Source organism: Eubalaena glacialis, chromosome 12, assembly GCF_028564815.1.
Source record: "Eubalaena glacialis isolate mEubGla1 chromosome 12, mEubGla1.1.hap2.+ XY, whole genome shotgun sequence".
Classification (NCBI taxonomy): Eukaryota; Metazoa; Chordata; class Mammalia; order Artiodactyla; family Balaenidae; genus Eubalaena; species Eubalaena glacialis.
In genome coordinates this window covers 57,675,392-57,699,657 of record NC_083727.1, presented here as the reverse complement: position 1 = coordinate 57,699,657, position 24,266 = coordinate 57,675,392, and the positions used below count along the sequence as shown (strand labels likewise).

At 34.7% G+C, this 24,266-nt stretch overlaps 1 protein-coding gene across 5 annotated transcripts in view; it reads left to right on the top strand.

Annotated features, from left to right (window-relative positions):
• The window catches only part of GRIK2 (glutamate ionotropic receptor kainate type subunit 2), a 645,523-nt gene that overhangs the window by 305,020 nt on the left and 316,237 nt on the right, over nucleotides 1-24,266 (top strand). For all 5 annotated transcript variants that reach the window (XM_061207627.1, XM_061207628.1, XM_061207630.1 and 2 more), the window contains exons 5-6: nucleotides 6,791-6,844; nucleotides 9,691-9,864. In XM_061207627.1, the coding sequence (XP_061063610.1) occupies nucleotides 6,791-6,844; nucleotides 9,691-9,864 (228 nt within the window). The remainder of the gene's footprint in view (nucleotides 1-6,790; nucleotides 6,845-9,690; nucleotides 9,865-24,266) is intronic.

The window sequence follows — 24,266 nt, the reverse complement described above, 5'->3', positions numbered from 1 at the left end:
TCCATTCACCTGTTGATGGACTGTTAGGTTACTTCCATGTCCTGGTTATTGTAAATGGTGCTGCAGTGAACATTGTGGTACATGTATCTTTTTTTTTTTTTTTTTTTTTAAAGAAATACTAAGTTGAGAGACTTGTGGTAGCTCTAGCATTTTTTTTTTAAATTAATTTATTTATTTATGACTGTGTTGGGTCTTCATTTCTGTGTGAGGGCTTTCTCCAGTTGTGGCAAGCGGGGGCCACTCTTCATTGCGATGCACGGGCCTCTCACCATCGCTGCCTCTCTTGTTGTGGAGCACAGGCTCCAGACGCGCAGGCTCAGTAATTGTGGCTCACGGGCCCAGCTGTTCTGCGGCATGTGGGATCTTCCCAGACCAGGGCTCGAACCCGTGTCGCCTGCATTGGCAGGCAGACTCTCAACCACTGCGCCACCAGGGAAGCCCACATGTATCTTTTTGAATTATGGTTTTCTCAGGGTATATGCCCAGTAGTGGGATTGCTGGGTCATATGGTAGTTCTATTTTTAGTTTTTTAAGGAACCTCCATACTGTTCTCCATAGTAGCTGTATCAGTTTACATTCCCACAACAGTGCAAGAGGGTTCCCTTTTATCCACCCTCTCCAGCATTTATTGTTTGTAGATTTTTTTATGATGGCCATTCTGACTGGTGTGAGGTGATACCTCATTTTAGTTTTGATTTGCATTTCTCTAATGATTAGTGATGTTGAGCATCCTTTCATGTGTTTGTTGGCAATCTGTATATCTTCTTTGGAGAAATGTCTATTTAGGTCTTCTGCCCATTTTTGGATTGGGTTGTTTGTTTTTTTGATATTGAGCTGCATGAGCTGCTTGTAAATTTTGGAGATTAATCCTTTGTCAGTTGCTTCATTTGCAAATATTTTCTCCCATTCTGAGTGTTGTCTTTTTGTCTTGTTTATTTATTTATTTATTTATTTATTGGCCACACTGTGTGGCGTGTGGGATCTTAGTTCCCCAACCAGGGATCAAACCCGTGCCCCCTGCAGTGGAAGCGTGGAGTCTTAACCACTGGACCGCCAGAGAAGTCCCCTGGTTTTTTGTTCTTTAAATCAAAGTGTTATTGTTACACAGTCGGTTTTAAAAAAAAAAAATCCAGAGAAGTCACCTTGATGTGATTTTCTGATAAAAGGTCTAAGTACTTTAATTAATTGTCTTAAAAGAAAACTAATATAAATATTGATGATCTTTAAAGCACATTGAAGTTCCGAGGTTACTTTCAAATGGCTAAAATGCTGTTTGTTAATGTGAATATTGATCAATGCAGTAGATATTTCTGTTTTGTGCTGAAATGAGGGAATAAACTTCAAATCAACAATTAAGCAGCTCAACCATTAAAATCAACTAGTAAGAAAAAGAGAAAAAAAAAATTGTTCTTTACCTGGCATGTACGCTGAGATGCCTTACACATTTGATCTTATTTAATCATCACCATAACCAAATGAAGTAGGGACTAGCTCCACTTTACAGACAAAGAAACTGAGTCTCAGAAAGATTAAGTAGCTTGATCAATGTCCATCATAGATCAAGGAAATAGCAGAAGGATTTATATTTCTCCTAGTGATGTTAAGAAGTATTCATTCCAGAATAAAGCATTGCCTACCTAAAAAGATAATTCTAAATCAATCAAATGAAACAATTCATAGCAGTAAAACCTCTTACTATTACTTCAGCACTATTCAGGCCTAACAGCACACTGGAAAACAATTATTATTAGCTCATATCTTATATATGAGGGGATTGATCTAAGGGGTTAAATAGCTAGTACAAGGCTGTACTATGTAGTAGAGTCTGAATTTGAACACAAGTCTTTGGACTTTGTTTTTTTAAGCTCTTCTATACACACTGGCTGACTAGAGATTAGCCACCTGTCTTGAAACCTCTCAAATGTAGGATAAAATATCTCTACTAGAGAGTTATGCAGATTCAGGTGTCAAATTATATCTCATAAAATATAACTACCAACAGTAAATGTCTGTTATAACATGGTTAGTTTATTAAGCAGATGTTTATCCAATCTTCCAATGTTGATGTTGGTTTCACTACAGTAAAATATTTAATTGGATTTGGAAAATTGCTCTAGTGTTATATTTGAGTAATAAAGAATATAAGGGTGGTTGTTGTTGTTTGGTTGGGTTTTTTTGGGAAGAAAATGATGCGATAAAGTGAGCACTGGAGTCTAGAGTAGGGATTTATTTTTCGTTTAATACCAAACAATTCTTGGTCACATTTAGAATACACAGACTTGGAAAGGATACCTTTCCTTTATGCCTGGAGTGAGTATCACTGTACTATTTGTCAGTGAGAAATAACAGGCTTTTGGTAGGCTTTCTCTAGGCCTCCAGCAAGTATGTAGGTGATCCGTTGTCTTGTCTCTAGAGTAACTAACTCTGACTTATTTTGCTGTTTGAAAGGTGAGAGTATCCATCACCTTTAATAATAGAATTTCCATTCTGTCTTCTAGTTGATATATCCATTATTTCATAATTGTTTTCTGATGTGTAACCTGCTATTCGCAAAATGAAAACAGAATTAAAGTAGCATCTAAAATATATACAACAGTAAAATTATATAATTTTAACAAGATTAGTAGGTGAAAAATCAGAACGGAGGGGAAATGAGAATATGAAAGTTAAGTTGAAGTCAGAGTAACACTATTACACGGAATGCATGCTTTTTGATCCTGTAACACCGGCAGACCGCATATGGTGGGATTTTTTTAAACCTTACCTTGTCCCAGAGAGCACTTATCTCATATTTGGATCTTAGCTACTCTAGAAACCAATTCAAAAAGAAAGTAAATAACTTCTTTTTTGTAACTGCAGCAGTATGTTTAATAGGACACCATTTTATGATTTATGAAATTTTTCTGAGATTCCTCAACGTTGGCTAATGATGACACTCCAAAGAAATGGTACAAGAGTTGAAGATCAGGCACAAATGGGCTTTCAGCTTGTCTGGCTTAATCCAGGAACAAATATTAGGAGTATCAAGAAAAAGAGATGTTTGTTTGTTTTATTTAAACTAACTAAGCTCTTACTAAATAGTGAGCAACCATGAATTTGAAGTTTTCCTGCCTGAGAGCTTTAAAAGTGAGTGAAGCCTAGGCTTGGCTAGATTTCCTCTGAGGCAAATTAAGGGCACTCATTGGCATACATGTCTTAATAGCAAAAGATTCCACCTCTACTCAGATTTGTCAAAGAGAATCCTGTATGGCAGGGCCAGGATGCTGTGGAGTAAAGTCTCACGAAGACATTCTATCACAGAAAAAAATAACAACCAAGAACTTTAAAGTCCATATCAGAGAATGTGGAATCAAATTTTTTAGCCTGAAAAAATGTAAAAGCAGATACAAAGAAACTGCTACAGCAGCATGAAGTAAAATATAATAAAATTTTAAGAAATACGTATAAAGTCTACCCCTTCAATTGTTAACCTTAAGCAGTGTAACGTCCAGATATAACCTGAAGGATAAACTGGTTGCAAATTATATGCCTGGATAACTGCATGTGTTAATTTGTCATATGGCATTGTTAACACTACGTCAGTTAAATGTTGGGAAATTCTAACAATATTTTGATTTTGGAAAAATTAATCTGTGGTATTTCTTTCCAGGAGGGGTGACGTGGCACAAGCAATTTTCTTTTGTGGCCACTCTTATTTATACACAAGAAGATAATAATTTTGTTCTTTTTAATGTGGTTTGAAGTGTGCACACAGTTCATTCAAAAGCAGTAGTAGCAAGACATAAATGCTATAATTAAAAGAAGGTCCAGAACAAGTTCTTTTTTAATTCCCATTGGAAATTATTAACTCACCTTTCAAGAGAGTATCCCCGTTGTTCACTTTTGTTCATGTTAGAGTATAGGTACTCCATCAAAAATAACTAAACTTTTCTACTTATATCTAAGTTCATAGTCCATACTGACTCTTGTTTTCAGAATCAAAGACTGAAGGGAGGTCAGTGAAATGCTCACACAGTCCGCAGTTATCCCTTAAAGGTTTCTTCTCAACATGATGAAGAAGAAACCTGTGGCTGGGGCAGAACACCATTTCCTTAACCACCTCCCACCCTCGCCTCCAAAACACAGTTTCCAGGATTGGGCTGAGATTCCCAGGTTTTCGAATTATCAAGGAGGAAACAGCCCAAATTTTAGAATGTATAGATCCTAAATGGATCTATATCTTAGGGAATATAAAATATGCCACTTTATAAAAGGCATAGATTATGCTCTATATCCAAGCTCCAAGAGTTAGAGACCTGGAGTTTATTTTCACTCACTGTCTCAATTTGTTGGCTAATTTATTCATTCTTATTATGTCTTAGTTTCTTCACCTGTAAAATAAGTATAATAATAGGACCTACGTCATCGGATTTTTAATGAGGCCTAAATTGATTAAGATGTGCAGTGTGCTTAGAATAGTACCCAGCACTTTTTAGGCATTATGTAAGTGTTATTTATAGTTATACATCTGAATCGCTGTTTCTTTCATGTATCCCTATCTATATTTCTATGCCTGTTGAGTTGGTAAAGTAAAAAATATCGACAGGGGTAATGCCGAGCTCTCATTGAGTAGTTCTGAAGCTGGGAAACCTTTAACACATATCCATCAGGAACAATGAATACCTTCTACAAAGATAATCTTGTAAATTTTTATTTAATAAGAGAAATTTTCTCTTATTTTGCTAAAATGTAAATTTATCAGAGAGTTATTGGCTCATATAATTTTTATCCATTCAGGAAATATTATTTGGTTCCTAAAAGTTGTGCATCCAATTCAGTTGTGTGTGGGGGGGGTGTTCCCCACACCACAAGCAGTGCTCAGATGCCAGCTCATTGTCCTACAACCCAATTCAGTTCTGACAGCATCTATCCAGAGGTAGCATCCGATTCCGCGGGTTAAGGGCTTAGTCCTACAAGACTGTTTCCCCACTCCCCCCCACTTCGGACATGAACCACAAGTCCAGGTTATCACTTGTATTTCTGACCCACCGGCTATAGATTGGAGGTTCCTACGACCCCTTCCTTAGGTTTGATTAATTTGCTAGAGCAGCTCACAGAACTCAGAGAAACATTTTACGTACTAGATTCCCGGTTTATTATGAAAGGATGTAACTCAGTAACAGCCAGATGGAAGAGATGCATAGGGCAAGATACAGGGAAAGGGCAAGGAGCTTCCACGACCCTTCTGAGTATGCCACTCTCCTCGCATCTCCACATGTTCACCAACCTGGAAGTTCTCCAGATCCTCTCCTTTTGGGTTTTTCTGGTGGCTTCAGTTCATAGGCGTGATTGATTAAATCATTGGCCATGGCGATTGAACTCAGTGTCCAGCCCCTCTTCCTTCCCAGGAGGTCGCAGGGTAGAACTGAAAGTTTCAACCTTCCAATCATGAGATTGCTTTCCCCTGGCAACCAGCACCCACCCTCCCATCTTAGGGGATTTTCCAAAGTCACCTCATTTGACATAAACTCAGTTGTGGTTGAAAGGGGTTTGCTAAGAATAACAAGACACCCATTTCACCTTTATGGCTCTGAAGCAATTTCAGGAAGTGAAGAAAAGAAACCAAATATTATAACAAAGATGTTCCCATTGCTTTTATTGTTTGGGAAATTCTAAGAGTTTCTGGAGTTTTGTGCCAGAAATGGGATGAAGACCAAATACATATTTCTTATTATAAATTACAATATCACATTTCCTAAGTTCCTTTCCTCTGCTCAATTCTTTGATGCTACCTTTCATTAACAAATGTTTATCCCTTTTAAAAAAATACATTTTATATATCCCAAACTTTTTCACAAACATCTATCTTTTCTTACTGAACAGCTAATGCTGTGGAAATACAAATCTTATTGTAGCTAATTGGTTAATACCTACCTATGGGTATGGAATACAAAGGATGTAGCTGGGGCAGCTACTTAGTAAACCAATTTGAGTAGTTAGTAGTTTGTGGAAGAACATTAGATGCACCTGAGAATGCTTGTTTCCTACTAAGAGCTCTTCATTCAGCTCAAAAATGCATCATTTTTCAATTATCATCACCGGCTACTGTTCACTGATAAACAGCTATTTCTAAAGGATTCTGTATTTTCAAAGAGGAAAGTGACACTTCTTATGACTGGAAGTTCTAATCCAAAAGTCCTTGTTTTAAGACTGATAGTCTAAAATTGATGAGGACTGTAGAAGTGTGAAATAAAACATAGTAAATTTCAATTGTTCATTAATAAAAAATAAACTTTCCTTTATCTGTACAGTGGTGATTTACATTTGCTTCATTAATACTAAGAAAATGTCTCTAAAATGCTAAAAATAATTCCTGTTTGTATTGTACTTTGGAGCACTGTTTTCCTAATTGAGTAATACTTTTCAACAAAATAAAATGGTGTTCCTTATTATAGTATTTGTAGTGAAGACATTACAAATATAATGAACTAAGATGTGCTAATTTGAGGTTTTGTTTCAAATTTAATGCCTCTTTTAAGATGTAAAGCATAAGCCTTACAATTGCAAACATTCAATTAATAGCTTTTCTATCAAGAGAACTGGTTCAGAAATTCCTTCGTAACCACTAATCTTCTTTAACTATGGAAAAAAGATTTAGTTTGACCCAATTTTAATGTAACCTGAATCTTATAGGCTGATTCTTCATTACATCCTGCTATTTTCATCTCACTTGTCTTATTGACATAATGTATTTCATCTAATGTGTACCTTCAATATTAATATTTTAATATTTTTATTTTTTACTTCTTAGGCATTAGCTATGGGAATGATGACAGAATACTATCATTATATCTTTACCACACTGGTAAGTAATTTATTAAAACATAAAGATAATGCTCTAAATTTTCTTATAATGAATTTCAGGATGAAAAATGGGTTTTTGAGTGGGAAGAAGTAATATAATACTGGCACTTTTAAAGTTATGATTTATTTTATTTTGATAAAACCCAAGAGGAATTATCATCATAGAGAACTAATGATTCTTGGTGGGAAACTGATGATTTTGAAATAATATCATTTCAGATATTAATTCAAAATAATGTCTTATTTTTATATTGCTTAGAGGACTTTCAGAACATAATGGATTTTAAAATTAGTTTGCTGAGAAATCAATGTTTTAGAAAAACACAAATTCTTATGTTGTTAGCTCCATTGACTTAACCGAAATCAGGTTTATTGAAGCTGCTCCTTTAGTAGATTAAATTTTCTATTCTGTTTTTGCATATGTTAAGTTGGAGTTTTTTAAGTAAATATGATTTAATTTGCAATTAGCAAATTGAATGTTACCTTTATCTTTTGTCTTTACATACCCACAACAGTTTTTTCTCAATATGCATGAAAATCTGACAAACCTACTTACCCTTAGCTCTGTTTCTTTACCAATATATTATCCTAGTTTTCCTTCCACTGTGAAACAGCTATCTGTCTCTGTCACTATTGCCTGCCCATCCCCCCAACATGAGAGTATCTCCAAGTTTGGGCATGTATCTTATTTTTTCTTTTCCTCTTCAATTATTTTCTTCAGAACTGGTATGTACTTAGAGCTTCAATTATGACCTTTGTTCAAATGAGATCTAAATGTCTATCTGTAATATTCCTGAATTGTTGTATATCGCTGCATTGCAGAACGTTTCTAATCGTTGTGGAGTTAAGATAATTTCAAGTTATTTAAACCTTAATGTATTGTCCTCTGAAGTGACTTATCTTCTGACTCTTCCTTCAAAACTTCCACTGTCTCTAACTCCTGTATCCCCAACAAAATGCTACTGATTTTTTCTCCATAGTGTCTGTAGTATGCATCTTCTCCTTTCCCACAATGACCAGTCTAACCAATGCTCTCTCTTTGTTAACTCAAAAGTTTTCCAATTGATCTCCTTGCTTTTAGGAGTCTTGAAGTTACCAGATTAAATTACTAAAATTTAGTAATTGGTCTAAATTACTAAATTTTAAATCTAAATTGATCACAATAGCTTCTTGTAAAAACAACTCTTCTTCAATGAAGATGCTTCACACAGTAGGTTGTATTTTACTGGTAAATACTAAGGCTAACTCTGCTGTATATCTGTATCACTTCCCACCAGGGAACTTTTTTGCAGCCTGTGAGAAACTTAGTGATGGGCTGGTGGAGAGTGAGTAGAAACCTTCACTCGTCAGCAAATTATATTTCAATGCTGTTGAAACTCAGTTCTACCATAATCATAAGATTTTAGGGAAATCGAAAGCATCTCTTAATAAGGAAAAAAATGGAAAAAAAACTAGTTTAGTATATGTAGGACTCATCTAGCCTATAATTGAAGGTCCTTTTCAGTTTGATTCTAACCTAACTTTCCTATTTTCTTTTGCCGCTGTTCTCCTTCATGAATTCTCTTATAGCCAAACTGATTTAGGTCAGTCTCCTGAGTAGACTTTATATTTTCTAATTTTTGTGTCTCTACTGACATTTTGGTCTCCTTTTGTCTTTTGCCTATCAAAAGCATGGCCATTCTTTAATGGCAGCTCAGATCCCATCTGCTCTGTGAAGTTGTTCTTTACCATAAAAATTGAAAATCATTTGTCTTGCTTCTGACTCTTTACACTTATCACTTGTACTCTTTTGCCCCTTAGCATATATTGCACTACATTTTATATATATGTATGTATGTAAATATATATATAGCCAGAGAGAGAGAGAGAGAGAGAGAGAGAGATAATCTCCTTGGCTAGATTGCAAATGTTGAAAACTAAAAACCTAAAAGTTCCTTATATTTTTCACAGCACAGAATAGAGCTCAGGCCAACGTCAGCTTCTCTTCACTGAATTTTGCTTCTATAATCTAGTCTGTACAGCTGTATGAGCAAGCTGTGCCCAGGACCAATGGCATTGATCTTGCCGTGGCTCTCAATAGTTCTCAATGTTGTCTGTAAGATCTAAGGAATAGCTAATGCCAACTCAATGGGGGCAAAAGTCCCACATGCTGCACGTTCTCATAGTGACATCCGACTGCCCTGACAGCTTTGGCCTCCTATCTCCTGGGCAAATCCAGAGCACTCACTGTATATAGAGTAGAAAGGGCAACCAAAATCTGAAGTGTTCCTTATGGGGGAGTTGCTAGATAGGGTATAAGACAAAAGAACTACAAGAGTTCTTGTAACCAATAAGCCCAGTTTTGTTAACTTTTTTCCTCAGCTTTGATATAATTTTCATTAGTTAGAAGCTATATTTCATGGTCTGTTTCTTAAAATAAAAAGAAAAAAGACAAAGCAAAATAACACAAAAATGACAATAGCCAGTCAAGGAAGCAAGACATGGGAAAACACCTATAATCAGTTAAATATAAAAGAGTAATGCATAAAATTTTAGGGCAAGCTATCCCTAACATAGAGAAGAAAGCTTATGCAAACCTTAAAGGTAGGTTGTAGAAAAGCCTGTTGTTCCACTGGTGGAACTGGAATAATACATATATGTACTTGTTTATATAGAGTGTATATATATTTGCATTGGCAAAACATGAGGATAGTGTATTTGAATCTTGGTGATTTGTGATGTTTAAACATCACTTGAGACACAGTGGTGTTAAGTAATCTAAGGCAAGCAGGAATACATGATTATTTCAATTATACTTGCCTATGAATATTCTCTCTTGATACTAACACAAAGAAATTTGTCTTTTAGGACCTCTTCGCTCTTGATGTAGAGCCCTACCGATACAGTGGCGTTAACATGACAGGGTTCAGAATATTAAACACAGAAAATACACAAGTCTCCTCCATCATTGAAAAGTGGTCTATGGAACGGTTGCAGGCACCTCCGAAACCCGATTCAGGTTTGCTGGATGGATTTATGACGGTATGAATACCCACTTAAAGATCAGTTTGTGTGTTTCTAAGTAATACTGCATAAATTATTGAGTCCTCTGGATCCAAACTTCGGTTTAGTTATTGATGTTAAAGGCATGATATCAGAAGTACTATAGCCAATAATTCTATTAACAATTTTCTAAATCAATTTTATGTGGCAAATTTAACTTTTATCCAAGTATCTCAAAAAGCATTACAACTATTGTCAGAATACTACAATGTAGGGGATTTCTCTAAAATTAATTAGTGCTATATATAGGATAAATTAAAGACTGAAAAGAAGACATTAACCTGAAAGTTATCCTTCGGATCTTAACTACCAGTATATGATTACTCTTCATCATGTTGGTTTCTGATATCTGATGTCATATAAATGACTTACATCACACTAAAATTTCCCTTGTGCTTACTCTTTAAGGTTCAGAATTCACCAATCATCACACTTGTTATTTTCAAGTCTTGGTTTTAAACCTAGAAACTAGACTAATGCTTAAACTGTAAAAGAAGGGTACATTTTATGTAACTTTAGTTGTTTATACCAGTTCTGCCAATGAAAATCTAATGCAATGTACATACATAATTTAAAACTTTCTAATAGCTATGTTAAAAAACATACACCAAAAGGTAAATTTCAATATTATTAATTTATTTTATTTAACCCATTGTATCAAAAATGCCATTATTTAAACAATCACTATAAAATTATGACTGAAATATATTACATTCTTTTTTTCTGTTAAGTCTTTGAAAGTTGGTGTGCATTTGACACTTCACGTATTTGTTCAGACTAGTCACATTTCATGTTCTCAGTAGCCAAATGTAGCTACTGGCCACCTTATAGGACCAGGTAAGTTTATACTGTACTATTTAACAAATTATAAATGTCTGATATATTCTCATTCAATCTATTTTCTATAGACAAAGTTACTGCTACAATTTAGTAAATAGCTCAGCACTTTGGCAATATTTACATTTCCTAGGTCATTAAAAAGTGTCATTCTAAATAGAAACGTTATAAGCAGACACATCCTCTATCCTGATGTGTGGAAAAGCTTTTTCTATTATGATTGTAATGTTTCCATTAATTGCTTCAATGGGGCTTCCAAGTATGTTTTTAATGTTGTAGCAAAATAAAGGAAATTTTTGTGTTTTTCTTCCCTTAAAAGAAGATTTAGTAATACAAATTGAGTGTCTTCGTAGAGACTGTGAAGAAATCATAGTTACCCTCTAGGCACCAACCTTCTAATGGAAAGGAAAAAAAAAAGACATTTATTTTCTTTTAGTGAGAAAAATAACCTACTAGAATTTGAAAATATCTTATATCCACATTATTGCTTTAAGGAAATAGTATGAGGGGAATTTTACTCCTGTGCATAAAAAGAGATGGTTGACTAGTTCTAGTATTTTAGTTTTACCTTAAGATATATTTGAGAAACTTTATTGGGAGGAAAATACATAAATAACTTAAAAATGAAGATTTTTTTTTTCTGAAGTACATCCAGATTAAAAATAAAATACAACCAAGAATAAATTACAAATATTATATTTCATTCCCAGTTTGAAGATGGTGAATCAAACTTTTGTAACCTAATAGACAATGTTATTTTTAAAAATTAAAACATATACTTCCTTTTAAATTGTTATTTTAATCATGTATATATTTTTTCCATATATGCTTTCTAACTCTCTTTACCCTTCCTTAATTTCAAGATGGATATTGTTATTTGTTATTCAGAACCATTACTGAATGGTTTTAGGAAAAGTAAATCAATAGGTATCATGGCAATCTTAATATTTTCATACTCTAAGACTTCCACTGATACGTCCAAGGATTAGTGTGCCCTTTTATATATCAGAATGACAAAAATTATCCAGGCTTACTTGGGTACTCTGTGTATTTCTGTATGATTCCTGTATGACTCTATATGTCATGCCTTGAAACTTCGAGTAAATTAAGTAGACTAATGAAAGAGATAAATACAAAGGAAGATATATTAATTTCATATCTAGGAAGGTAGGGGCTCTTGGAAAGAATTAACCTTCATAAAATGGATCAAAAAAGACAAAAATCAGTTATATTTCTGTATACTAGGAAAGAATAATCTGCAATTTATTAAAATTTATAATTTTTATAAATAAATAAAATTCATTTCCTAAAATAACAAAAAAAAAAAACCCCAGCTATGTGTCTACACTAATGCTAAATGCTTTGCATGCATCATTCCATTTAATCCTCAAAACAACTCACTGAGTTGGTACCATTATTATTCCCATTTTACAGATAGAAATATAAGACCTCAAGTGGTTAACTAACATTCCAATGTCACACAGTAAATGTCAGAATTTTAAACTGAACCTGAGTCTTTCTGTTATCCAAATTTGAACTCTTAGTCATTATTTTTACCTTCCCCCATTAGCCACATAATTACTCCAAGTCCCAGTATTTACAATTATGGAGCACACAGGCCACTAGACAAGATGAGGACCTCAAAGTCAACTAAGTGTTTGGACTCTCTTCTTGGCTTTCCTAAACATATTCTTCTCAATAGAAGGTATATGCACACTAAAAAGAAAAAAAAAAAAAAGAGACAGGGTGTTAGGATGAATGCAGGTTTAGGTTTTTTCTTTCTAACCATGAGTCCAGTCCTCAATCCTGCCCTTCTTCTGAACTGACAAGTGATCTAGTGGGAGTGGATAAGTGATAGAACAAAAATGCACTGATGAGAAAATGATTAGCCTATTTATTGAAAATTCTGGGCATTGTGTATAGACCATAGATTTTGAAATCTTCAGAAGAATTTTTAATGCCAACACTCTTCTGTTTGTTATAGTCATGAAATACTTTTCAAATAGATCTTAAATAAGGAAAAAAAAAGAGTATAAGGGATAATTGCCTCTTTATTTATATATCTTTGAGTTACTGTAAAATATAAAAACCACCAGAAGACTTACATGAGAACATTTTTAAAATGAATGACTTCATTTTTAAAATGAAGATAAATTTCCTTGTATGAGCACTTTTTGAATAGTTCTTATCTAAAAATGTGTGCCAGCTATTTATTTTATTATATTTATAAATAGAGCATGGAACACAAATTTATTTTAGAAGTAGACATAAAGTTTGCCATTCAAATAAAGATTTCTTTTAAAATGGATGCAGATTGATGACTTTTTTACAATTTTCCAAAGGAAAACTGATAATATCTTTAAAAATATTTCATTAGATAACATTGTATAATGATATAAAAGATTATATATATTTTATTATATAAATTATTAATTATAAAATAGTGCATGATTATTATAAAGTAAAACCAGTATGAGATCTGTTTAAAAATGTTGGTATATTTATGCCTTGTATGAGTATTCTTTTTCTTTTCCACTTAAGATTATATTGTAAGCATTTTCCCAGTTATTAAATGTTTAGGAAAAGAAATTAATAAGCTATTTCTGCCATGAATGGAGTAAGGAAGTTAAGAGGATTCTAGTTAGAAAAGAAAAGAATTATAACCTGGCATTGTAGAGTTGGCAACATTCCCTTTAGTCAATTCATGAGATCTCAGTGTTTATATATCCCTTGTTCTTTTTTCTCCCTATGGTCCCATTAAGAAGTGGGATTATCAGCAAAGTCCCTAGTACTTGGAGCAAGACCTATTATCAGTATCATAGTCATTTGTCACTATGTAAGATCACAGTGCTTAGATTTTCACATTATTTCTTTATGTTTAAGCTATAAAAAGAAACAATGAATTGGATTCATAAGAATTTTCCTGGTTGAGTTAGCACCTAGGCTAAGTGTTTATCTGCTAAATGACTACTGAATACAAGACCATTTCTGCCATAGTTGTAGTTCCTTCTTCTATGGTCTGGGAACATCATATTAAAGATATTAATGCTAGTAGCTCAGTAAAATTCTTATCTTCATTTGGTATAAACCCAACCAGGGAACCAAGTCACACAATACATCCAAACCTGATCTCACTAAGAAGGAAGGAAGAAAGGAAGTCTGACCCTCTTCCTTCACATGTAAGGGTTTTGTTTTTAACTCATATCACCTTTCTCCCACTTTCCCCCATGCCCACACACTGCCATCCAGGTCGTGCTCTAATGCCTCCCTAGACATGAGCCCTTATTATAAAACCCTTTCCCTACTGTGCATTCTTTATTAATTATTCACATATTTCCATGCCCCTGGGAGTGGGGAAGCCCCCTTCAGTGAACATTATCACTGTCCTTTACCGCGTGGTCAGAAGGCATTTCTCCCCATCCTCTGACCAGACATCTACTTTCCCCAGGCACCGTTAACTATAGGGTGGGAATTCACTTTTTTGAATCCATCAGCATTTGACAATGGTTACATTTATTATTGACTTGTTGAGTTTGCAACAATCTCAATTCAAGAGAATGAAGTCAAGTAGAAACACCTCAAGGTAAATTTTAAGTTCAGCTGTATCCTGGAACTCCTTCCCAGTGCTCCCATTATGTCATGCATCTTAATGCTAATGGACCTGTAATCCATTTGGTGTTTTACAAATACCATTTTTTCTTATGTTGTTATATAATACCACATATATTCCTTGACAATGTAAATTTGCAACACAAATCAATAATGACTGTTGGTTGGCTCTTTCATTCGAATTACTTTAGGGAGATTACCATTTTTGGAAATTTAAACTCTTCGAGACTTACTGCTCTCTCCATTTCCTTTCTCCTCTCTTCATATCCATCCAACAATCATCAAACACTGTCAAATCTACTGTATCAATATCTTGCTTAACTACATTCTTCTTTCCACCCCCAGAGCTATGCCTTGGTTAAGGATCCCATGGTCTCTCCCCTGGCTGTTGCAATAGTCTCCTCACTGAATTCCCACTCCTAACGTCTCTCCTACACTTACCTTTTTCCTACCATGAGCTTACCAAAACATACTGATGACTCCTTGTCATTTTCTAGGTGAAATTTTAGCTCATTTGTCAAGCCTGCAAGGCCTTCCATGATCTGGCTCCTGCTACTTCTCCAGCCTCATATTTGCATGCTCCCTGCTCTTTCCAGCCACCCATCTCACCATCTCACCCTGGCTGAGTCAGCAGTGCTGATATACCTCCTCATTTCAGCACAGGATGTTCCCATTGTCTGAACCACTTACCCCTGTTTGAATGTCTGGCATATTTCTACTCGTGCTATGATTTTCAGGACTTATGTACCTTTCCCATGAATTTGCTGAGTCCTCCAGACATTTTACACATGTGCACCTTTTATTTATGCACTTTATATATAACTCCATGTTACAATTTAACTCTGGGACTTTTGTTTGTCCTCACACCCCTTTCTCAATAGATTGTAAGCTCTTTTGAGGCAAGAACCAGGTTTTGTCATTATTGAAGGCCCTGGACCTAGTTCAGTGCCTGATGCAAACAAAGTAGGGGCTCATCATGATGGAGTGACTGCCTGATTGAATAAATGTGTGTGTTAATTTATTTTAATCATGCTACATCTGTGTTCTAATCACTAGGCCTTTCATTTTCCCAAATATATTCTGGGGAGCTTTTTTTATTTGCCTACTTGTATTTTATTATCAAGATATCTAATCACTTAGAAAATACAATTAGGCTAGTCTCAATTCTTTGTTAGAAAAATACCTTAAAAGACAAAAACTTAGAAATGCTTTTGATTAAATAGTGAAAGTTTAGTGAGTTAGAGGAGTAGTTCCCATTCTCTTTTACGAAAGAAGGGATAATGTTTATAAGGGAGGTAAGTCTTTAAGTTCCAGGGTCCTCCTAACAATTATTTATTTATAACAACAGACCATGGCCCATAAACTTTATAATTTCTTTCCTCATTTGATTAACTTAAATTAAAAGATAACATCTAGTATATACATTCCCAGCAGGGAGTTAGCTCATGTACTAAAGGGGCACAAGTGACCACTCTGCTACTGTACGAAGATTTACCTTTAGAAAAGTCAATGAAAATAGAACCATAGAGAAATAAAGTATGACCAGGCAAGGCTGTCATTTGCTGCTAAAACTACAAGTTTGCCTTAGCTGCTGTCTGCCTGTCTTAATTAGCTGGAGCCATTTTATTTGATTCAGTTGAAATGAGAATAAAAATAAGACTTTGCCAGACAATGGGTCAAACTAACTTGCCATTTTTTAATCAATAAAGGCATTTTGAAGAAGGTGGTTTTATTTCATATGCCACTAAAACATTAAAAGTATAAAGAGTAACAAAATAATGAATTATCCTTTCTCTGATCAATTTTACTCATGAGTATGTTGTACACGTTACGCTGAATTTTATACCAGGCACTCAGGATTTGGTAATGAAGTCAGTACCTCTGTTTCCTCACAGAAGTTGGGGAATTGACAAAATCAAGAAGACAGTGAATGTCTTACTGATCACATCTCACATCTTTGTCAGTACAAAAATCATATTCAAACTTTAATTTTTGATTTCATTTTAATTTGGTGTTTCTTTGATTGTTCTAGTTCCTAAGTCTTCCTTCGAATTCTTGTTAAAATTCCTTGTTTTCCATGCTATTTTGTGACAGCAAGGACAAATATGTATTTACCAGGGGCTTCACATAACTTCTTAGTATTCTGCTGAAAATGTATAACATTTCACGAAATTTATTCACATAATTGCTACTTTTATTCTTATCTTGACCACAGAAGAAATATTTTGGGGTCTGTATTATAATCAAATATGGCAGAAATATTTGCATAAGATGTTTCAGGGTATATAATGAAGTCATAAGCACAACATTCATTACATTTGTATATGATTGATTTAATGAATAGTGAAAGGACATGGAGTATGTGGCATGAATAACAGAATGGCACTGTATTTCTTCACTTTACATACCTATTAATCTTCCTTGATGTACTAAGCTGCAAGTTGAATCTGAATATAAATAATTGAGATGACCTAACAACCTCCATCGTTTCATTAACTTGGAGCATTCCATCTAAATGCCTTTGGTCATTGGCAGATTAAGCAGTCCGCATTTATCTAAAGCTGATAAAAAGATGGAATTTCCATTTTAAGTTACTGTTTCTTACGTGAAAGATGGTAATTGCATTGAAACATTTCCTTCATAATTGTGTTATTTTTTTAGGTCAATTTTAAAACTTTTCATTTGGAAAAAGTAAGGCTGAATCAAAAGACTTTTTTTACCCCTTCTACCCTGAAAATCAAAATTTATCTTTAAAGCATTGATCTCAGATCATGTAATACAAACTTGTAAAGAATTAATACATTTCTGCTCACAATTTTCCTCAGCTTCTTATATATTTAATAGCTACATAGTTACATATATATGTAACCAATCCAAGATGGTATGAGGAAGTCTAGGTAGATGAAAATTTATGTTATTTAGGAAGGAGGGCCCCTCAAGTGACAGTCAATGACAAGGACACCTAGAGAAGGTGATGCCAATGCTCTGACAAGAAAGCAAAGTTCAACATTGCAGAGTCTAGGAATTAGCAACGTTCTGAGATTTAGGACTCCACATCTGTACTGAGCATCAAGATAGAATTGGTAAGAGTAAGCGATGAATGTAACCTTGAAAAAGCAAAATGTCAAGCAGGCAGTAGAGGTAAAGAGTCATCAAACTTGGGAAAGCAAATACAGTGCCCAATACAAAGGGAATACAAGGTGATTAAGAAAATAAACAATGGATTCTTTTACTGGAGCTGGCACTCAGGTTAGAATGGTGCTAACAGCAACTTTGACATAATGTTCAATGTCCTGGATTAGAGGAATGGATTGGAAAACAGTGGGAGATAAAGCTGGGATAAAATTTTTACATATCAATTAATAGATTATTATAAGTGTGCAATATTTACCATATAGGAATTCAGAATAAAGTCAGCATGAAATTGCTGGAATTATTATTGGTTGGAATTATTTAAAAACAGAAAGTAAGAGATGACATTGAGGCCTATAAATAACAAGAAAAAAATATTATTACTCAGATATATATTCCTAATAACAGAAAAGTTCTGGTGAAAGAAGGTTAACATTTGCTATAAACAATAGTACTTTCTCTTCATTGGATCTATTTCTAAAATAGAAAGAAAGAGTGGATCTATTTACGAAATGTACAAAACATGTTTTCTGGCTATTTTGCTTTCAGAGTAAAATACTCAGAGCTAAGCTGCATTCTGTAATTGGGAATAGGATGGAGAATGAGAGGAAGTAGACTAGTCATAATTACTATCGAAACTGTATGTTTTCCTGTATTATTCCATTTTTATTCATAAGTTTAGGAACTTATCTTAGGCATTTTATTTTTTATTTCCATAATTTTGGAATTTATTTCCAACAAATGTTGAAATATAATACCAGATAAAAGATATCTTGGCCTTACTAAGTCCTTAAATAAAATAAATTAAAAAAATAATAAATAGTAATGTAAATTTTCGTTTAAGTACTTATTTTTATGTATTTTATATAAGAAGAAATAATATAAAACATATATTTATGATCTATATAAATTCCTATTACTTTAGCTGCTGTTGTGAGTAGTAGGCTATTTACTAGAAAGACAGTGGTACTGGCTACAATACTAATAGTATAATTAGCATTTATAATATATGACCTAAAGTACTAAATATGTATAAGAGTTTGACAGATTTTTATTATTAAACATAACTATAAAAATATTTATTTATAAACACATAACACATTTAACTATAGATTTTATTAATTTTGGACTCAATACTTCTGCCAAATTTTAACAAATTTTCCCTCTTCACTGCTGTGATTTATAACAAAGTGCAACTTTCTTTTGTCATGCTAAATTTCAGAAGAATTTTATTTAAAAATTGAGAAAGCTGGAAAATATTACAAGTAAATCAAAAACTTGATATATAATAAAATTTATATTATATATAATAAACAACAATTATAACTGATTTTTTCCATGTAAATATATACCACAGTAGATGTTCACTCTTTTTGTTTTTAAATTACCCACCTCTGTATCTTACCAATGCAGAAATTCTCTCACTTATTTGATCCAAAGAATTACCTGACTCTGTTCTTAGAAATGGGAGCATACACATATATTAAGTGTGTATATTAAGGACCCTAGGATGTATAGGAGTCCTAGGAAGTTTGATCCAAGCAATGACTGTATATATAAACTCTGAATCTAGTTCCTATTGCATGTTACCATTTGTATTGACAATCTCTATTACAAAATAACCTAATTGTGAAATGTATTTAATGCTTACTATATCTTAGAGCTATTATTGCCGTGTAACAACATCATGGGGGCAGTTGTAATCCTCATTTTATAGATGCAGATACATAGAATAGGCAGATTATATATAAAGGAAGATCCCTGGACTATAGTCAGAAGTATATAAAAGAATCCTTAAGCATCCGAAGGTAAAAGTTAAGCAGGATTAATTCAAAACCAGCAAAAAATGTTACATGTATTGCTTCTTCTTCAACTTTAATACATAGAGTTTTACACCAATTTTGGGTGAGGTGGTGAGTAGTTGGTCTACCAAACCCTTTTATTTCCTTCCCAGATTAAACCAATAAATAGGGAATACAAGCCAGCATCTGAATCCCATTTCCAATCCTTTCTAATGCTGTTTCTTTAAGCAGGTTATTTAATTAACCTCTTTGAGCCTCACTTGTCAAATAGAAATAATAAATTTTAGTGTGTTGTCCTACGGATGGAAAGGGATAATGAATTAACATATAAGAATATTGTAAACCTACCTGGCTTTTTATAATTATAAGCTATATTATTGCCTCCTCTTAAAATCTCAGTGCCTTATAAATGTAAAACAAATTTTGATACAGGGCTTATAGCTTAATTAATCCAAACATATTATTTCAGTATCTTTTGTCATCTCTTATATGCAGTAACACTGTAATAGATATGTAGTGTGTGTATGTGTTTGTGTGTCTGTGTGTGTGTGTGTTGGATGGTTAATTGATATAGAAACCTTGAAAAGCATTCACACAGAATCTACTTAGTACTAGAAGCTAATAGTCTTCTTTAAAAATGAGCCCAATCTCAATAATTCGAAATGTTCTATTAGAATGATGTATGCCTATTTAACAGATTTTTTTTTCTTTTTATTTAACATCTTTATTGGGGTATAATTGCTTTACAATAGTGTGTTAGTTTCTGCTTTATAACAAAGTGAATCAGCTATACATATACATATATCCCCATATCTCCTCCCTCTTGCTTCTCCCTCCCACCCTCCCTATCCCACCCCTCTAGGTGGTCACAAAGCACCAAGCTGATCTCCCTGTGCTATGCGGCTGCTTCCCACTAGCTATCTATTTTACATTTGGTAGTGTATATATGTCCATGCCACTCTCTCACTTTGTCCCAGCTTACCCTTCCCTCTCCATCTAGTTAGAAGTTTGTGAAATTGTATGTGCCATTTATTTTTTCTCAATGTTAGGTCACTTCTTCTTTAGGTTAAGAAGATGGCTTGTTGCGCACAGAATTATAGGACGGATTTTTACTTGAGTTTTTTTTTTTTAATGCCACTTACAGAAGACTATAAAATCTATTCTATTTTCATCTTAGAACAAGAATTTTAGAATCAGAATCATCTGTCTATTGAAACCAAGGTCTGCTTATTACTTCTTTTATAAACTTCTAATTATTTAGCATCTTTGAGCCTCAATTACCTCATCTATTTAAAGGAAATAGTAATGCCTACATCATAGAGTCACTATGAAGATGAAATACATAACTTTTATACTGCTCAAAGACAGTGTCTGGCACATAGTAAATCCTCCAAAAATGGTATTTGTTTACTTCAAGGCAAATACCATTTCCGCACTTTAATGTAAGTGCTATTTCTGTTCAGGGTAAAAATTCATCATTCTCAAAGAGTCATTTGATTTCCTGTTTGTACAAGTGTAACAACTGAATTAGGATGCAACTATGTAAATACTACTTTTAAAAGAAATGTAAGAGTAGGTAGCTGCTTACTTTGATGATCTGGATGAGATTAAGTGAATGAATGACATGAATCATCACTAGTTTTACTACCAAATTGTTGATGTTCATCTCATCACACTGGTACCTAAGTAATTGTGTTTACATTAGAAAGACAATTTTTTAAAAAAAGTGTAGCCTATACAGTTTTGTGATATAAAAGCCTAAGAAACAGTCTAGGATCTACTCTGATGCACTAATTTCCAAAATATGCTTGGCCAATACTCTTTAAATCAACATTAATAAATCAAAAGAATATTTCAGACAAAATGAAATGATGAGTTTTAGGGTGAATTTGCCTAAGGGATATTAGGAATTCTCTTGCTTTATTATGCAGAGAGGAAATATTATGTTGATCTTTCATTTGGCTTTCTAAAAGAATTCATAAATATTTTATTCATTAATCTTCAGAATACCCTGTGACCAAATTGAACCAGAAGGGAAAAGTTAGTTGTTAAACAGAACAGATATTGAAATGTTATTTCAATGAAGGAAATCAATCCTTCATGAAAAATTCCTGTATATTGTTACTCATTAATACATTCTCCAAATAGTTCTTGCACACCTACTATATGTAATTTGTGTTAATATATCATGTGGATGCTGAAAATATATATATACATATTATATATTACATGATGTCTGCACCTGAAGAATTATCAGTTAAGCAAAGTAAAACATAGCCTTAAATAATAAAAAAAAATGCTGACCTATAATAAGGAATATATTTAGAAAATAGTGTGTTTAGATGGGAGTTTATCCACCTTTTGTTAAGGATGTAATTACAACTTCACATAAAATCACAGCTTGAGAATGGTTACGTGCCCAAGTTAACAGGAAAAACAGTTCCCTTTCTTTGTAGTTCCCTCACTGGACATTGTAAAAAATCCACCATCCTGTGATAAATGCAAGAAACTCAGAGATTTGATCAGGTTGATCAGGCCAATTGATGGAGCCGCAGGCTCCACTGTAGGATGCTCCACTCAGATGTGCCCTGTTGAAGCTGGAGAATTCCATGGCTGCTACCCAGTTTGAAGCACTCCAGAAAGTAGTACCACAGTTCTGGAGCTGCTGCAATACTTAGGGTCCTGGTATTTCTGCTGAAAACATGGCTGGCAAATGGTCATCTCCATCCACTCATGCCTCTATTGCCTCTGGTGTTAGGGGCCATTTTTGCCAATTGTCTCTCCACATCCTGTCTAATCACTCACCACTGGAACAAGGGCTCAAGTTCAACTTGGCCTAGATTCCCACTATTTCAGCTTTCAGCTTTTCAGTTATTTAACTCTTTAGTTTACACAATAAGCATGCACCTGGGAGCCTGCCCGTATTGCCAGCATGACTGAGTTGACAGCCCCTGTCAGTAGTCACAGGCTGTTTGCAGGCCCAGCCCTCCCCAGTGCTCCCAGGCCTTGTCTAGACTGGGGCCTCTCAGCTAGGAGTGTTTCCTCACATTTGATGGCACTTGGACAGCCTCCGTCCCTCAGAGGTGTTCTGGTTTGGGGTCTTGATTGTTTTTCTCTTAGGAGTTTCCTTGACTCTTTTGCAAATGTACTTCCTTCCTTCCCAGCAACTTTCAAGCCCCTGGTAATATTAAAGAATGGAGAAGAGAGTGGTCTCTGTAAAACCAAATGCACAGTTGCTATGGCTACCACAGAGAGGTGCAGAGTGGGCTTTCATCTACTTAAATACATTTTTTTAAAAAGGTCACACAATGGGTCTACTCAGAACCAGAAAACCTACACCAAGAGAATTTGATGTTTCTATCTTTCAACTTGGAGCTAAATTAATAATAAAAATAATAATAATTATTATTATTTTAATTAGTATTATTTTTCCATCATGACCAAGTACTGGACGCACCTGCTACTTTGTTGTGAGAATTTGTCACAGTGGTGTGTTTGGGAAGTTTGGTGGGATTGGGAAAGGGGTTTGGGGGGAGGTATTGCTTGAACTGGATCTTGAATGTGAAGTTGAACACAAATAGCATTTTGATAAGACTAGATGAGAGCAGGAAAGTCATGTTGGAAGAAGAGAATGGGAAGCCACTAAATGTTTTAGAATAGGACTGTGCAATAAAAGTACTATTTACCATTTACCGTGTGTCCACTCTTTGCTAAACATTATGCGGTTTGTGGTAATTATATAAAGATGTGCTTGCCTCACACTGTCTCTAATTTCTTACCAAACTTATGCAAGATGAGCATTATTTCTCACTTTACAGATGATGGAACTGAGGCTCAAATATGTTTAGTGTGTTGTCCAAGGACATTCAGCTCAGATGGAGGCTGAGCTTTTTTTTTTTTTTTTAATTTATTTATTTATTTATGGCTGTGTTGGGTCTTCGTTTCTGTGCGAGGGCTTTCTCTAGTTGCAGCGAGCGGGGGCCACTCTTCATCGCGGTGCGCGGGCCTCTCACCATTGTGGCCTCTCTTGTTGCGGAGCACAGGCTCCAGACACGCAGGCTCAGTAGTTGTGGCTCACGGGCCTAGTTGCTCCGCGGCATGTGGGATCTTCCCAGACCAGGGCTCGAACCCGTGTCCCCTGCATTGGCAGGCAGACTCTCAACCACTGCGCCACCAGGGAAGCCCGAGGCTGAGCTTTAAGTCCAGGCCTTTCTAACTTGATAGCTCGTGCTCTTCCTGCTCCACCTTGTTCCCCCAAAGGCTCATCTGGTGGCGCTGTGCAGGTGCATTAGACTTACCGCAGTGCTGGGTGGGAAGCTGTAATTCAAGTTGGCAGCAATAATGACTGAAAAGTAGAGCAGAGAGGTCTCAAAGGAATGATTGAATGGGAAAGCCTTTTCGATGTCGGAAAGAAGAATAAGGAGACAAGAGACGCTTTTCAGCTTTCCAACTTAGGTGACTGGGAGGACAGTAGTGCTTTTAATAAAAATGGGGCTGTCTGGAGGAGGAGGTGGTGGCTTGGAAAGGGGATGGCATTGCTTACAGACACGTAGAATTTAAGATGATGAAAGAAGGACCTGGCAAAAAGTTGTAAGCTGCTATACTGTTTCTCATTGCAGTAATGCCTCAGTTTCTTTTTCAGAAATAGGGGGAAACATCCTAGTTCTATGGGTATATGTTTGCAACCCTAAGAAAAGGATCTAGCCAGCTTGTTTGGCCACCTCAACTAAGCAACCCTGGAAGTGAGAAAATTTAAGTCATATTGAATATCAATAAAGAATTACTGCATCTTTTAGTGCCTTTGTTTCTCAATAGTCCTGCCAGAACAGCCTGAGGTTCTACAGCCAAGGTGTCTCGGCTCTTGGGAAGGTGCCTTGGGAGAAGAGATGTTAATTTGAATTCTGGTCCTGGCTTTCAAGGAAAATATTACTCCTGTTAAATGTTGCCTTTAAAAATCAACTTTTCAGACTCTATTCTCAGCTTTTAAATATTTATTCCTCT